We start from the raw sequence: 17,680 nt of genomic DNA on the forward strand, positions 1-17,680 counted from the left end.
TGTGTACATGTACTACATTTTCTTTACCTAGTCCTGCTTTTTACTATTGTGTTCTAGAAATTGCTTCGCAAAAGCAAAATCACTCCATTAATTCCGCATTCCCTTTGAGTTGGTATTTGCAAACATTTAAAGTAACTGATTTAGCTAGTTACCACAGTAGGTTACTCAGAGGCTCAACTTTTCGGTGAGTGATGTGTGAAGAATAAAGTGAAAGATCTGCCTGAATTTAATATTTGTAAAAAATGTATTCATGGATCTTTTAAGAAAAATTTTTTTATAAAACAGTTTAGAGCCAGTTCTGTCTGGCATTTAGCTTCCTAAACCATACTACATTTTCAGGATCAAGAGTGAATTGTTCAAGAAAGAAGCATTTGTAGATGAATTTTAAGAGAAAGTTATGAAGTCATGTACATTCATCTGAAGTTACTTAAGTAGAAATTTAGCTTGTACTAAAAATTTATTTTGGTGTTTAATTGGCTTCCTTTTGAGCACATTTGTTAAACATACCTGAGAGAACTTATCTTCGTGACTGGAAAAACTAAGAATCCTGCTTTCTATATTTACATTCCAAACAATAATAGAGAAAGGTGAGGTCTAAGTGAGCTGAATAAGCATATATTTTTAAGTTTCAGCTTTTAATTTGACTGTATACTTTCATCAGTATTTTAAATACATTTTAAAATGCAGAGTCAGACATGCTTTTAGGAAAACCATATATGTAAAAAAACATACAAATTTGTGTTTTAGCTAAATGTTTTTTGCTTTAAGTGATAATGATGTTTGCCTTGAAATTTGTGTAAAAGTATTTTCCCAGTAGCCATGAAGCTTGTTGAGCTGAAACTGACTTTCCTTAATTCTTGATTAATGTGTTTCTGTTGGGTTTGGAAAATAATGTAACCCAATATTACACATCTAGGGACAAAAATCTGAGAAAAGTTACATACAATTTACTAACAGATTATGTCCCTTCTAGATGCAGCATTTCTGTCTATATTTGTTTAGGATACATATTAAACATATTTTTATAAGGCAAAATTAGTGATTTAAAGCAAGACCATTATGTTCCCAAACAAAAGACTGAGATCCTTAACATTTTTGTCTTCTTCATTAATAATTAAAATTTGTTAAGAATTTTATTACATATGCTGATTGCAGAATAATTAGAAGATAAATGTAAAAAAAGAAAAAAACCTCGAGACAGAAATAACCACTATTTAACACTTTGATTTATATAGCCTTCTAGATTTTATTAATATATATATTTACAGGATCATTTTCACTTAAAAACTACAAGTGTTGCTTGGCACAGTGGCTCATGCCTGTAGTCCTCGCACTTCGGGAGGCCTAGATGGGAGGATTGCTTGAGGCCAGGACCAGCTTGGGCAATACTGCAAGACTCTGTCTTCACAAAAAATAAGAATAACTTGCTGGGCGTGCTGGTACCTGCCTGTAGGCCCAGCTACTCAGGAGGCCGAAGTGAGAGGATTGCTTAAGTGAGCCCAGGAGGTTGAGGCTGCAGTGAGCTATGGTAACCCTCTAGCCTGGGTAACAAAGTGAGATCCTGTCAGAAAAAAAAAATTAATTGGTTGATCTATTAGTACTAATAGGGAAGATATGTTGAAATGTAAGTTTAATATTATCATTTCATTGATTATGGGATTTTGTGTCAGGTTGTCATTTCTAGACTTGGACTTTTTGCTGTAACTCTACCAGGACACATTAAAAGATAAACATTGTTCTTTAGAAGTGTTGCTTTACCTGTATATGCTTAACTTTCATGGAGATGTGTCCTCAGGTATAACCAGTATCCTGAATATGGTTATCATTTATAAGATACAATCGAAATTTGCTCTGTGCATGTTTTATCTAAAATTTTAGATAAAAATGTAAAGAAGTATATTTGAGAATGTAAGAATTTCATAGTAACTGAACCAGAATCTGCCTTTAAGCTTCTTCTGGCTTTACATCCTCCTTAATTCTATGCAATTGTGGGTTTGGAAGAAAATTGATGCAGAGATTGATCTGAAGTATTGGCAAACAGAAGACACCCAATTTCCGCAATATTTTTCTTAAGGCTTTCCTATACTTCTCCCCAACACCGATTGGCTAACATTGATAGCTTATTAACTGTCAGTATGGACCCTTTAATATTATGTATTTTATTTAAAGACATTAGTCTTTAAGGTCTTTAAAGAAGGGTGACCACAGGAAGTACTTCAAGGAGGATAACCCTGAAGATCCTATAGCTGCTAATACTCAAAATGAAACTTAAAAAAAATAAGATTTTTGCTATGAATCCGAGCCAATTCAATTTTAGCTTGAGAATTGAATTCAGGTTATGTCTGAAAGCCTTATCTTTCTTAGAAAAGCTCCAAAGACCTAAGTGATAATTCAAGTTACAGGCTTTGTGGGAGATGGCAAATCCAGCCTAAGGAAAGCAGTCTGGAATTTTACAGTTTCACATTAAATTACACTTCAGCGTTGTGGCATTAGGGGAATGGTAGAAATTCGCAGTGCTAAGAATTGAGTGACCCGTTTAACCAGCTACCTTGACCCCTATACCCAAGATTTGTAGTGAAAAAATATTGTATGGGCTGGGTGCTGTGGCTCACGCCTGTAATCCCAGCACTTTGGAAGGCTGAGGCTGGCAGATCACTAGAGGTCAGGAGTTTGAGACCAGCCTGGCCAACATGGTGAAACCCCATCTCTACTTAAAATGCAAAAATTAGCTGGGCGTGGTGACACATTTGTAGTCCCAGGTACTCGGGAGACTGAGGCAGGAGAATCGCTTGAATTCAGAAGGCAAAAGTTGCAGTGAGCCGAGATCACACCACTGCACTCTAGCCTGGGTGACAAAGTGAGACTCTGTCTCAAAAAAAAAAAAAAAAAAAAGAAATCATATGACTAATAGAGTCTGCCTCATCTACCTAATCTTTTCCCAGTTTAAAACATCTTTCTTTAATACATCCATTTTCTCAGTTTTAAAGTGCTAGCTTCAAAATTGGCAGATTTTAGTTGAAGCACTTGCTTTCTCTATTACCATTTCTTTTCCTCTACCCCTAGCAGATTTCCCCTAAATATGTTTTCAATATTGATAGCCAGAGTTCCTTTTTTTCTTCCTTTTTAAGAAGAAAATAGAACCTGGCACGGTTGCATGTACCTATAGGCCCAGCTACTCTGTAGGATGAGGTGGGAGGATTGCTTGAGCCCAGGAGTTTGAGTCCCGCCAGAGGACCTTATCGCTAAAGGAAAAAAAAAAAAAAAAATCAGAGAAACTTTCTCCTCAGTGGGAAGAAGAAAGCCCAGAGTCAATTCTAAGATTCTTTTGTTTTCAACATTAGGGCTTGTGGGTCTTTTCAGCCCTTCAGTGTTGTGAAAGAGAAGAAACATCAGCAGAATTAGTAGGGAATAACAGAGGCAATTCATTGAGACATAACCATGTACAAATTGAGTGTCCTTTATCTGAAATGCTTGGAACCAGAAGTGTTTGGATTTTAGATATTTTTGGATTTTGGAATATTTGCATTATAGCTTTTGGTTGAGCATCCCTGATGTGAAAATCTGAAGTCTGAAATGCTCCAAGGAATGTTTCTTTTGGGCTTCAGACGGGCACTCAAAAAGTTTTGGATTTTAGAGCATTTTTTTTCCAGATTTTTGGATTAGGGAAGCTCAACTTGTCATTAAATAAAATATGTAGGCTACTAATAGCTAAATATAAGAAAAACAATTATAGTAAATAATGACAATGCCAACAGGTTTTAAAACCTCTAAAAGGTGATGTTAAGCTAGTGATTAATTTTAGAGTGAAGTTGAAGAGCTCTAAATGAATGTTTAAATGGCTAAACAACTTCTCTTCCTGGTGTTGTATGTTTTGATAGCACGTGAGTATAATTCGAAGGGAGTAAAGTTTTAAGAACATACTTACATGACTAGTGGATTACTGAAATTTTTTCCTACTGGATATATAATTGCTGTGTTTCTATATTTAATTTTCATTGACCTTTGCATCAAGAGTATATGCAAAAGTCAATGAAAAGTATTGCATCAGAATCATTAAGTATGCTTTAAAGTAAACATTAAGAAGAATAAATATTATGTAAAGCTTTCCTGAATGACTGTAACTTCAAAAGTAACTTAAAATGGTTTTATTATGGCCTAGAACAAAGTAAAATGATAGTGGAAACATCAGTTCAAGGATAGTTCTTCCTGAGTTAGGATTATCTAAATTTATCTAAAACATGACCCTCTTCCTGTCCCTAGAATATTCACGTTGTTGTGACACAGGAGTTTCAGAGAGACCAAAAAATCCCTTGATTTCCTATCCTCACACCCACATGGCTGCATAAGTGACTTAATGTTTGAGTAGGAAATATTTTGTTTGGTGTAAGGGTAGCAACTTGAAATATCTTGATAAATTTTCTGCAGCTTGTAGTCTCCAGATTTTTTTTTTTTTAGGCATAAGATATACTTTCTATTTAGGAATGTCAGTCCTTCTCTCAACCTTATAGGAGGAGAATTGTCATTACTGTCTTTTTTTTTGGGGGGGGGGGTAGGTAAACAGTAATTTATACCTTGTCCAGTTTGCCTGTATGTTAATGTGACCTTGGTTTACCAGGTCAAGCATGACTTTTGCTAAAGTTTAAAACCTAGAAAGTATTATCTCAAGAAAGTTAACACACTCTATACCTATGTTTTAATTTTACTAACATCTTTAAATTAAAATTTATATTTGTGATCTATACTAAATTTCCTTCTCAAGGTAGTACCTACATTTTGTAGTTTTTGCAAGGAGTAAATTTAATTTGCCCTTTTTTCCCCTTTTTTTAGAAGACAGAGTCTCGCTTTGTTGTCACCCAGGCTGGATCATAGCTCATTGGAGCCTCGATCTCCTGGGCTCAAGCAGTCCTCCTGCCTCAGCCTCCTGAGTAGCTGAGACTATAGGCACATGCCACCATGCCCAGCTAAGTTTTTAATTTTTTTTGTAGAGACGAGGCCATGTACTCTTAGCTACACTGGTCTCCAACTCCTGTGCTCAAGTGAACCTCCTGCCTCAGCTCCCAAAGTGCTGGGATTACAAGTGTGAGCTATTATGCTCGACCACTAATTTGCTTATAAGACAGATTTGCCTGTACTGAGGGATCAAAGTTAAGAAAAATAACTTCCTGTGACTGCCATTTCTGAGGACCTGCATTGCCTTGTAACTTGTAAAAGGATATTTTGAAGTTAGTAGAATGTCACCTGCTACCTGGGTGCAAGGCTGTACGCTGTCCCAAGTGGTCAGAAAGTGAGCCGGGGTTACTTCTACCTAAAGTGGTCCTATAAACAGTCCCTACTGCAAAGGTATACCCTCATACTGAAAATACCAATTTGGCCTTTTTATATCTGCTTACTTCAGTATAACTTCTGTCTACTTCTAGAAGTCATACCTGCTGTTTGACTTGGCTAGTGCATCACTATCCCACTTTAGATAAAAATTGAGTTGTACATAGGTGACTGATTTGCCCAAAGAGTGGTATTTTGTTTGTAACTAATTATTCTGGTAGAAGAAGCCAGGGAAGGCCAGGCGTGATGGCTCATGCCTGTAATCCCAGCACTTTGGGAGGCCAAGGCAGGCAGATCACCTTAGGTCAGGAGTTTGAGATCAGCCTGGCCAATGGCCAACATGGAGAAACCCCATCTCTACTAAAAATACAAAAATTAGGTGGATGGTGACACGTGCCTGTAATCCCAGCTACTCGGAGGCTGAGGCAGGAGAATCACTTGAACCTGGGAGGCAGAAGTTGCAGTGAGCTGAGATCGCACTACTGTACTCCAGCCTGGGTGACAGAGTGAGACTCCATCTCAAAAGAAAAAAAAAGCCAGGGAAGATCTATTATTTTTCTTTTCTTAAAATAAACTTTTTTAAAAGAACAGTTTTAGGTTCACTGTAAAATTGAGCAGAAAGTACAGTCAGACAGTGTCCACTTACCTCCTCCCCTCCCACCCCTCCATGTGAAACTTCCACTATCCTCATTGGAAATCACAGGATACATTTGTTTCAATCTGTGAACCTCCATTAACACATTATGTGCTTCTAGTCTCCAGAAAAATTTAGGCATAAGATATACTTTCTATTTATGAATGTTAGCCCTTCTTTCAACTTTGTAGGAGGAGAATTGTCATTACTGTCTTTTTTCCTGTGGTAGGTAAACAGTAGTTTATAAGTTGTCCACTTTGTCTGTATGTTAATATGACCTTGGTTTACATTAGGGTTCATAGTTTACATTAGGGTTCACACTTGGTGGTGTATATTCTCTAGGTTTTGACAAATGTATACTGACATGTATCTGTCATTGTAGTATCATCTTCTGTGCCCTGCCAGTTTATCCCTCCTCCTTGACTATCCCCTGTCAATCACTAATCTTACTACAGTTACCGTAATTTTGCCTTTTCCAGATTGTGATATGTGGCCGTGCAGTATGTAGCCTTTTCAAATTGGCTTCTTTCACTTAGTAATAAGGTGCTTTTAAGGTTCCTCCATGTCTTTTCACAGCTTGATAGCTCAATTCTTTTTAGCATTGAATAATGTTCTATTGTCTGAATATACCAAAGTTTATCCATTCACGGATTGAAGGACATCTTGGTTACTTCCAAGTTTTGGCACTTATGATAAAGTTGCTGTAAACAGCTGTGTGCAGGTTCTCGTGTGGACGTAAGTTTTCAGTTCATCTGAGTAACTACCAAGAAGCCCAATATGTTTAGTTTTGTAAGAAACTGCCAAACTGTTTTTCAAAGTGTGTTTACCATTTTGCATTCCCACCAGCAATGAAATGAGAGTTGGCTCTTGCTCCACATCCTTGCTAACATTTGATGTTGTCAGTGTTTTAGATGTGGCCATTCTAATAGGTGTATATTGGTGTCTTGTTGTTTTAATCTATGCTTCCCTAATGACATATGATGTTGATCTTTTCATATGCTTAATTTTTCATCTGTATATCTCCTTTGATGAGGTGTCTGTTTAGGTATTTCCCCATTTTTAAGGCAGGCTGTTCATTTTCTTCATTTTCTTATTGTTTAGTTTTAAGAGTTCTTTGTATATACTGGATTACAGTCCTTCATCAGATGTGTCTTTTGCACATATTCTCCCAGTCTGTGGCTTGTGTTCTCATTTTTTGACATTGTCTTTTGCAGAGAAGTTTTAAGTTCTAATGAAGTGCAGCTTATCAATTATTTTTTTCAAGGACCATGCTTTTGCTCCTGTATCTAAAAAGTCATTGTCATGCACAAGGTCATTTAGATTTTCTCCTATGTTATCTTTTAGGAGTTTTATAGTTTTATATCTTGTATTTTGTCCTGTGATTCATTTTATGTTAATTTTTGTGAAGGGTGTAAGGTCAGGGTCTAGATTCATTTTTTTTGCATGTGGATGTCTGCTTGTTCAAACACTATTTGTTAGAAAGACTGTCTTTTCTTCATTGTATTGTTTTTGCTCCTCTGTCATAGATCAGTTGACTTTATTTATGTGAGTCTATTTCTGGACTCTTTGTTATGTTTCATTGGTCTGTTTGTCCCTTCTTTTGACAGTACCACACAGTCTTGATTACTGTAGCTTTATAATAAGTTTTGAAGTGTCGGGCGTATGACTTTGTTCTCCTTCAATACTGAGTTGGCCAATAGGAGTTTTTTGCCTTTCCATATACACTTCAGAATGAGTTTGTCATTATACACAAAATAATCTGTTAGGATTTTGACTGTGATTACATTGAATATATAGATCAAAGATCAAGTTAGGAGAACTGACATCTTGACAATAGTGAGTCTCCTATCCATGAACATGAAATAACTCTCCACTTCTTGAGAGGTTCTTTGATACAAAATCAACTACAAAAGTCAGTGTCACCTCTTATACCAATAACAGTTAAACTGAAAACCAAATGGAGAATACAGCCCCACTTACAATAGCCACACAAAATATTGAATACCTAGGAATACACCTAACCAAGGTGTGAAAGATCTCTATGAGGAAAACTACAAAACACTGCTGAAAGAAATCATAAATGACAAGCAAATGGAAAAACATTCCATGCTCATGGGTGGGAAGACTCAATATCATTAAAATGGCCATTCCGTCCAAAGCTTTCTATAGATTTAACACTGTTCTTATCAAACTACCAATGTCATTTTTCACAGAAGTAGAAAAAAAATTCCAAAATGTATATGTAACCAAAAAGCCTGAATAGTCAAGGCATTCCTAAGCAAAAAGAACAAAGCCAGAGACATCACATTACCTAATGTCTAATTATACTACAAGGCTACAGTAACCAAACCAGTATGTTACTATTATAAAAATAGGCACACAGACCAATGGAATAAATTAGGGAACCCAGGAATAAAGCAGCACAGGCACAACCAACTCACCAACTCATCTTCAACAAAGTCGACAAAAATAATCAAGAAAGGATACTCTATTCAATAAATGATGCTGGGAAAACTGGCTAACCATATGCAGAAGTGTAAAATTGGACCTCTCACCATATATAAAAATTAACTCGGTGGATTAAAGACTTAAATGTAAGACCTGAAACTATAAAAATTCTAGAAGAAAACCTAGGAAATACTCTTCTAGACATTGGCTTAGGCAAAGAATTTATGATGAAGACCCCAAAAGCAAACAGAACAAAATCAAAAATAGAAAAATGGGACTTAATTTAACGAAAGAGCTTCTGCACAGCAAAAGAAACTATCAACAGAACTAACAGACAACCTACAGAATGGGAGATAATATTTGCAAAGTATGCACCTGACAAAGGACTAATATCCAGAATCTATAAGGACTTAAATGAATCAACAAGGAAAAAAACCAATTCCATTGAAAAGTGGGCAAAGGCCATGAACAGACACTTCTCAAAAGACAACATACAAGCAGTCAACAAACATGAAAAAATGTTCAACATCACTAATCAGAGAGATGCAAATCAAAATCACTATCAGATACCATCTCACAGCAGTCAAAATGGCTATTTCTAAAAAGTCAAAAAGTAAAATATTGGCAAGGTTGTAGAGAAAAGGAAACATACACTGTTGGTGGACATGCAACTTAGTTCATCTCCTATGGAAAGCAGTTCAGAGATTTCTCAAAAACTAAAAATAGAACTATGATTCCACCCAGCAATCCCATTACTGGGTGTATATCCAAAGGAAAATGCTGGGCATAGTGGCTCACACCTGTAATCCCAGCATTTTGGGAGGCTGAGGTGGGAAGATCACTTGAGCCTAGGAATTTGAGACCAGCTTGAGCAACATAACAAGCCTCCATCTCTACAAATAAGTTACCCAGGTGTGGTGGTGTGCACCTGTAGTCCAGCTACTCAGGAGGCTGAGACAGGAGGATTGCTTGAGTCTGGCAGGTCAGGGCTGCCGTGAGTTGTGATTGTGTCACAGCACTCCAGTCTGAGTGATGAAATGAGACCCTGTTTCAAAAATAAATAAGAAATCATTTCACCAAAAAGACACGTGTACTCATATGTTCATAGCAACACTATTCACAATAGCAAAGACATGGAATCTACCTGTGTGCCCATCATCAGTAGAATGGATAAAGAAAATGTGGTATATGTACACTGAGGAATACTACACAGCCATAATAAAGAGTGAAATCATTCTGCACAGGTGCAGCAACATGGATGCAGCTGGAAGCTGCTACCCTAAGCAAACTAATGCAGAAACGGAAAAACAAGTATCACATGTTGTCATTTATAAGTGGGAGCTAAATTTTGGGTTCACATGGAGAGTAAATTGGGAACAAAACTCCAAAAGGAGAGAGAGAGGGTAGGGGGACAAGGGCTGAAAAACTTCCTGTTGGACATTATGTTCATTCTGTGGGTGATGGAATCAGTAGAAGCCCAAAGTTCGGCACCATGCAGTATACCCTTGTAACAAACTCTCAAATGTATCCTTGAATGTGAAATAAAAGTGAAAAAAAAAAGTTTTTTGAGTTCTTTCATCAGAGTTTTATAGTTTTCTTCATACAGATGTACACATTTTGTTATATGATACCTAAGTATTTCATCTGGAGGGAATACTAATGTAAGTGGTGATTTTTTAATTTCAAATTCCACTTGTTCATTGCTGATATATATGAAATCAATTGACTTGTGTATTAACCTTGTATCCTGCAACCTTGCTATAATTGCTTATTAGTTCCAGGAATGATTCTGTTAATTATTTTGGATTTTCTACATGGATGCAAACTAAAAGTTTTATTTCTTCCTTTGCAATCTGTATACCTTTTATTTCTTTTTCTCATCTTACTTCATTAAATGGCTAGGACTTTTAGTACAATGTTGTGAGTGGCAAGAGGGGATATCCTTGCCTTGTTCCTTATCTTAGTGTGAAGACTTACTGTTTCTCATCATTAAATGGTGGTGTTAGCTGTAGGTTTTTTGTAGATGATCTTTACAAATTGAAGAAAGTTCCCTTCTTTCTTTGCTGAGAGTTTTTATCATGAGTGGGTGCTGGATTTTGTTAAATGCTTTTTCTGCATCTATTAATATAGGATCATATGTGAGGGCCCCTCTATGGCTGGCTCCCCAGGAATTTTTAACTCTCAGGCTTGTTCACGCTAAGCATCCATTAGAGTTTAGTTTCCTATGGAGGTTCCTGCTAGAAGGTTTCCCCTTTAGTAAGTTGATGTTGTTTATTTGCCTCTCTCTTTCCAATTTTAGGGGTTGGCGCTTTGCCTGATGACCCCACCTCTCTGACAGATCTAAGAAGAGTTTATTCTTCAGCTTTTAAGTGAATAAAGATGATAAATGTCCTAGTAGCTCATTTGTCTAACTTCTTGAAAACGAAAGATGCTGGTGGATACTTGACAGACCTACAAAATACTACATAAAACATACAATACACAAAATAGGTTCTTACAAGTATAACTCAAGTAAATGGTTCTTTAGTATAGCAGCTGTTTGATGAATGGATGTATGTTATCCAAATGCTAATTTTGTTAATTAAAAGGAATGAAAATTATTTTTCTATTATAGGAGAATGTTAAACGTAAAGACCATATTGATCATCAGAAGGATAAAGTTGCTTTAACTCTGGCTCGTTTAGCCCGCCATGTTGAAGTGGAGAAACAGCAGAAAGAAGAGAAGAATAGAGCATTCAGAGTATGTGGCTATTTTAATCAGTATTTTATATAATTAAAAATTATTTATAATAAAGGTTGTAAAGAGAAACCTTTAATAAAAAAATGATTTAATCAAAGCTCAGCATGTACCCTAGATTGCTCATACATTTCGTAGTAATTGATAATAGCTTTTTACATTTATTTTTAGTTTGTTGGATTCTTATCTGTATATAGGAAAAGAAGAAAAATAGAATTAACTGAGTGGACTTCATTTTTGAGAATTAAAAATAATGAATTTCTCAAAGCAGATGAGCAGTTAACAAGTTTCTGGTTATTTTATCATAAGAGTGAAAAGAGTTTATCAGGGCTTTTATAGATATAAGCTGTTGAAAGATTATTTTCTACTGGATAGAACCAGACTGCTTTCTCAGATTTTAGCTTATCCTTCCAAATTAAATCCATTACTGAAAGGAAGAAATTTGAAGCAGGTTTGTAGATGAACTGCTGTGTGGAAATGAAGCCCATTTTTAGAATCTTGCATGATATAAATTTTTTCTTTGACTTGCCTTAGAAGGCCCCAAATGAAATTACTTAAAGAATTCCCTCAATACTGACAAATGTCCTTTAGGAGCAGAATGTTGATACGTTGGGTAAAAAACTCCATACTAAAGTACAAAAATAGAAATTTAAACTATGCCTCTGGTCAGCAGCTGTTTAGATTTCAGTAGATCACTAGTTTTATAGACTTTGGGTTTCATTCTGTGAATGGACAGTTTAGAGATTCTCCCAGGTCAGAATAAGCACTATGATTTTGTAATTTTAACATGCATGTTTTTGATTCCTTATTCCATTGGTTATTATAATTTGTGTATTTCTGTAGCATCCTAATCTGTTATAAAATGGTGTTTAAATTTAGAAATAAGCTAGTTTGGGGGCTTTTACTTTATGATGTAATATCAATTAAATTAGACTATGGTATTCTAATTGTATGTTTAAAATGCTTATTGCATATATACATATGTGCACACAGACACACACATATATGCAAACACACAAAATATTATTTTTATCCTGGCAGAAACACTATTCAATTTTAAGGAAGTTCCCGCCTCCCCCCACCCAGAACTATAAGTATGTTGTTTGATTTTTTTTATGTGTCATATCTCTTTGACAGAGGAATTACTTGCAAACTGTCTTACTTTCCCTCAGGTTTCCTAAGTGATGCTAGCTTCTTTTCCCAGGCAATCTTAATGGCTACATAGGTAATAAAGTTTTTGTGATTAGCCCAGAATCTTGTATAGTCACTGTGACAACTAAGTTTTTTCTTAAGGGTAGTTTCAGCCTCCACCCATGTAAATGGTCATTCATTTTATTAAATACTTTACATTGAATATCTTTTTAGAAATTTAGAAATTTTGAATTTTTTGTTTAACCAGTTGGAAAGAATAAATTTGTCTAGATTTCATTCTTCTTTAAGGAAGAAAATGACTCACATAGCAAGCTCATTTCTTGCTATCCAGCCATAATTTTATTTTTCTAACTTGATTCCCTTTATGGATTACTTATTTTTTAAAAGTAGATGACAAAACAACAACAACAACAACAAAAAAAAACCACCCAGAAATGAAGATAATGAAACTGAAATAGAAATAACTTTTGAAGAATTCTAGTGAATGATAATTCTGGCTAAATTTAGACACTATAGAAAATGTCTTTCAACTATTGTAGGCCTTTGTGAATTGTTGGTGTCTTCATTATTAAAGTAAGTTATCTTACTTTTGTGCTGGAGAGGTTTCAAAGAAGAAAAAAGGAATATTCATTAAAATCTTCACTGGAGGCTAGACCTGGTGGCTCATGCCTGTAATTCCAACACTTTGGGAGGACGAGGCAGATAGATCACCTGAGGTCAGTAGTTCGAGACAAGCTTGGCCAACATGGTGAAACCTCGTCTCTACTAAAAATTTAAAAAAAATTAGCCAGGTGTGGTGGCACATGCCTGCAATCTCAGCTACTTGGGAGACTGAGGCTGGAGAATTGCTTGAACCCCGAGGCGGAGGTTGCAGTGAGCCAAGATCGTGCCAGTGCACTCCAGCCTGGGCGATAGAGCAAGACTGTCTGAAAAAAACAAAACAAACAAACAAACAAACCCAAAATCTTCACTGGATACTTCACTTTCAGAGATCACGTGTTGTGCTTACCATTTGACTAGCTACCAGCTTTGTGTATTGATATTCCAGGAGTTAAGACGACTTGCAAGAAAGGGTGTAACCCTGAAGTTTTTGAAAGTTGCTTTGTGATAGATAAAAAGGGTGGCTAATTTTAGGATGATTTCAATAAGTGTTTTTTGAGCATTGACTATGCATGTTCATAGAGTTCAAATTCTATTGTAAGAAATGCCAGAGAACTTGAAAAAAAAACCTATTTAATTTTAATTATTGGAAATTGTTAAAATAAGTATGCTAGTAGTTGGTATGTAGTAATATTTAATCTCAATTATTCTACTTTAATTGAAGGGTTTTTATTGTAATGGATTATTGCAAGGAACTTTGATAAATTGTCTAATTTAATATATAAGATGGCTTAGGATATATCTATCGGGCTATTGCTTTCTTTGGATAGGCTAACTTTGATTTTACTATTGTTTGTTTCTTATTGCATGTTATTCAGTATAGTGATCCTGTTGGATACACTTTAAAAAAGTATTTGGTGATTTTTGAAGTTGGGATACTGCATACTCTATGTATGAAAAATACAGTGCACATTAGCACTTTAGGACTTTAGTAGTCCTACATGAAAGTAACCTTTTAACTTTTGTGTTAAAACTAGTGTTTCTATACTTAATTTGATTACAGAGAATTTAAAAAAGGCATGTAATGCATATTAACATTCATGAGAAGTAGTATTCCATGGCTCTAATTTGAACAATGTCATGTAGATTTTCTTCAGATTAAAATCTTGATCCACTCTTTCCCCTCACTTACCTTCCTGATAGAAAACCCTGTTACACTGATAGCTAGGCCACACATTATTATGGTTTATATCTTACAAATCCAGTGTTGCTGACTCTGATTCTTTTTGAAGTACATGTAAATCTATTTGAGAGGCAGTATGATTATACTCGTTAGTGCATGAAGTCTAGAATCAGATTGCCAGGGTTTGAATTCTGACATTGTTATATATCCTTGGGCAATTTATTTGACCTCTCTGTACGTCAGGTTTTTCATCATAAAATGGGAACAATAATACCTAAAATCTAAAGTCTTTTTAAAACTGCCTCACACATGGTTAGTGGCCAATAAGTGTTAATTTTAATACACATGATTAGAAAATATACAAATAGTTTTATGGATAATATAACTAGAAAGATTAGGCTTTTAGCAATACAGAGCATCTAGTTCAGCATTGTCATTGGCCTGCTGCCTGCTATAAATAAAGATTTATTGGAACACTGCTACACTCACTTGTTTACATTTTGTTTGTGGCTGCTCTCCTGCTACAATGGCAGAGTTGAGTAGTGGCAGTAAAGACTCTGGCCTGCAAAGCTGTAATGAAATATTAACTAGCCCTTTGGAAAAGTTTGTCAACCCTTGGTCTAGATGGCAACAAATGCTTTATACTGGCACATATTAAGTGCTAATGAGTTATGTTATTAATATTACTCAATGAACAAATACTTTTTAGGTTCCTTCTGTATGTTTCAGATTAAATATGGAAAATTTGAAAAAATACATAAAAGTTTGAAAATAATCCTTTAAATGGAAATTCCTAGAAGTAGCCTTAATAACTTTTAATACATCTATTTTCAGGCTTTTTTTTCCTCTGCAGATATAGTTGCATATGGATTGAAATTATTCTTTGTTTATATTTTGCCTCATTTGTTTAATACAATTTGGCAAACTACTTGATATCAAAAGTATATTCCCACACCTTTGAAAAATTTGGCTAATGTTTTTAATGACATTCATCAAATGTACATACCATAATTTATTTAAATAATACCCTGTTGTTAGGGATGTAGGTTGTAGTGAATTTTGTGCAGTAACACTGGTATACACATCTTAGAGCATGCATTTTTATTTTGATGTATTTCTTTGGCATAAATTTCTAGATGTGGAGTTCTGGGGATAAAAAGTAATCAGTATTTTCTGATCACTAATGTGTCAAAATCCTTTTCTCAAGGAAAACAGGTTAGTAATCTTAATTGAGTTTTTTCTTAATGTCTTCAGGAAAAAATTGATTTTCAGCATGCTCATGGGTTACAAGAATTGGAATTTATTCGAGGACATTCTGATACAGAAGCAGCAAGACTGTGTGTGGACCAGTGGCTAAAAATGCCAGGTATTCTTTAGAAATTACACTAAGGTTACCTAGCTTCCCCAAAGCCTTAAGGCAGAAAGTACATCTGTTTTATGCCGTTGCTAATAAGCATATAAGGTATTAAATTTTGTTTCAGTGATACTAATATCACCTCATAATGGCCTACTTTATAATGGCCTACTTTGCCCATTGTCTTTCTTCTTTGGCACAAGTATATTTGAGTATAAGCAATATAGGTCGTACCTGAGCTCATTAGATATTACTCATTTATTCATTTATATATTTAATAGTTCTGCATGAAGTAGTACATATGTCCACGGGAGGTGTGTAACAGATTATTTGAGGTTCTTAGCTTCTCTAAGGAAATGGAATTTAAACTGAGATCTAGAGGATTCATGTTTACTTATGTATTCATCAGTGCAGCCTATGTAGATATTTAATAAGGAAGCATCCTCATAGGAGACTTGTCAAAACATTGGGTAGCTTCTTCATTACTAACTCTTTGCAGATCTTAGATTCCTTGAAGAGTTGCTGTGGAGCATTTCTTACTCCACCAGATAATTTGGTGGCATTTTCAAGAGCCAGTAGGAGAGTCCCACTATGACAACTTTCCTGTCTTGTCTTGAAGAATATCTACTCTGCCTTTAAAGGGTCAGGATACTCACAGAAACCTTAGCTGTGGATTTAATCCAACAAAGTTTAATTGCAAAAGGTCACAGAAATATCTATGCATGCAATGCTTAACTTTGTTGAATCTAGGTGTCTTGGATTCTAAAGTTACTTTTCAAGGGCTTTCCTTTGAATGGGATCAAATTGCCACTTATAAAAGAATTCTAATAATTTATATTTATTGGTACTTAGCAGTTCATTCCATTTGATACCTGACATAATCAACATTTTTGACACTTGGCCACCCCCTGAAACTATATTTTCTCCTTATCAACCTGCCTGTGCCTCGCAAACTCCCCTCCTGCCCCCAAAAACCTTTTTCTTTGTTTTCTTCTTATTTGCCTGTGGGGTTTATACATGGCCAACAAATAATACAGTACTAGGGATTGCTGAGTTAATATGGTTATTGTATATCATGTCCAATTATGTGATAAGCCTATCTGGATTTATTCTATATAAGTTTGGTTGCTCAGCCATCTGTGATCTCAGTACTTTATTCATTTCACTAATACAGTATTTATTTTGTTGGATTGATCCGTTGATGTGTCTGTCTCTTCCATCTGACTATATGCTTCTTGGGCACAAAGACCAAATCTTACTAATACTTTTTAGTGTCAATTCCTTAAAAGAATGCTCAGCGTAGAGATACTCGATAAATGTTGGTTGAATTTTTATAGAGGTAGGCTATAAATATTTGCATAATGAACACAGAAAGGAAGCCTAGAACTTGGGTTCCAAATCTTACTGTTATTAAACAAAAAAATTATATGACGTTCCAGATCTACTTTGGCAAAAGACACATAGAAAATATGGTAAATGGTTTTGCCTCTTGGGGTGTTTTTTGAAAGCTTATAGTTTTAAAAAATCCCTCTTCATGTACATTCAGTTCTCAGTGGAAGAAATTAATGGCTAGCTCAGTGGTGTCATCTTTGCTGCATCAGAATATTCTGGGACCTTTTAAACAGATGCCTATACCTCATTATCTCCAGAGATTCTTATAGGGCATCTGTACTTTTGGGAAAGATCCCTAGGTAGATAGGAAAATGGGCTAGAACTAGAAGACTTTATCATCTCTAAGGTCTCTTCTAAGAATTATCTCATGAGTCTGACACTTTCAGGTCCTATATAGAATGGTAGTTGGGCCAGTAATACGCCCTTCAAGCTTAATATCTGGCCTCCAGATTGTCAGAATATTGTAATGCATTGTAAATTGAATCTTGAGCATCTGTTTTTGTATTTCCCTGAGCAGGTCAAGTAGGATCAAATGAGTTATTTAGCTGTGTCTTTATGGTACTTTCAAGATTAGTGTTTTCTCTGCCTTTCAGTACTGGCTTTTTGATGGCTGATGAGCTTAAGCCTGGAGTTAAGGTCTGTAGTTTTGCTCTTTTTTGTGTGATGGGCTCAGCTTTTTGCTTGGTCTCTGAGGCAGTGTAAAAATAAAGTTTGGAATCTATTGCTTGAACAGCTGCTATAGTATTGGGCTATATTTGGTATGGTGCTATTCCATAAATGAGCTTTAGAGAGTGCTGAGATCCTTTAAGAGCATGTAGCTGGGGAAAAGAGAGAGGAATCACTGTTCTCTTTAATTAT

General features: G+C 35.4%; 1 protein-coding gene and 1 long non-coding RNA gene across 3 annotated transcripts in view; one reads left to right on the forward strand and one right to left on the reverse strand.

Annotated features, from left to right (window-relative positions):
- Nucleotides 1-17,680, forward strand: part of ZNF451 (zinc finger protein 451) — an 82,430-nt gene that overhangs the window by 23,538 nt on the left and 41,212 nt on the right. For both annotated transcript variants that reach the window (XM_012002067.1, XM_012002068.1), the window contains exons 5-6: nt 11,019-11,144; nt 15,331-15,442. In XM_012002067.1, coding sequence (XP_011857457.1) covers nt 11,019-11,144; nt 15,331-15,442 — 238 coding nt within the window. The remainder of the gene's footprint in view (nt 1-11,018; nt 11,145-15,330; nt 15,443-17,680) is intronic.
- The window catches only part of LOC105555246, a 59,854-nt gene continuing 43,404 nt past the window's right edge, over nt 1,231-17,680 (reverse strand). The window contains exons 3-4 of the long non-coding RNA XR_001008442.1: nt 1,759-1,866; nt 1,231-1,561 (exon numbers count right to left, since the gene is read on the reverse strand). This is a non-coding gene — a long non-coding RNA (uncharacterized LOC105555246). The remainder of the gene's footprint in view (nt 1,562-1,758; nt 1,867-17,680) is intronic.

This window comes from Mandrillus leucophaeus, unplaced genomic scaffold (genome assembly GCF_000951045.1).
Source record: "Mandrillus leucophaeus isolate KB7577 unplaced genomic scaffold, Mleu.le_1.0 Scaffold676, whole genome shotgun sequence".
In the NCBI taxonomy this organism is placed as follows: domain Eukaryota; kingdom Metazoa; phylum Chordata; class Mammalia; order Primates; family Cercopithecidae; genus Mandrillus; species Mandrillus leucophaeus.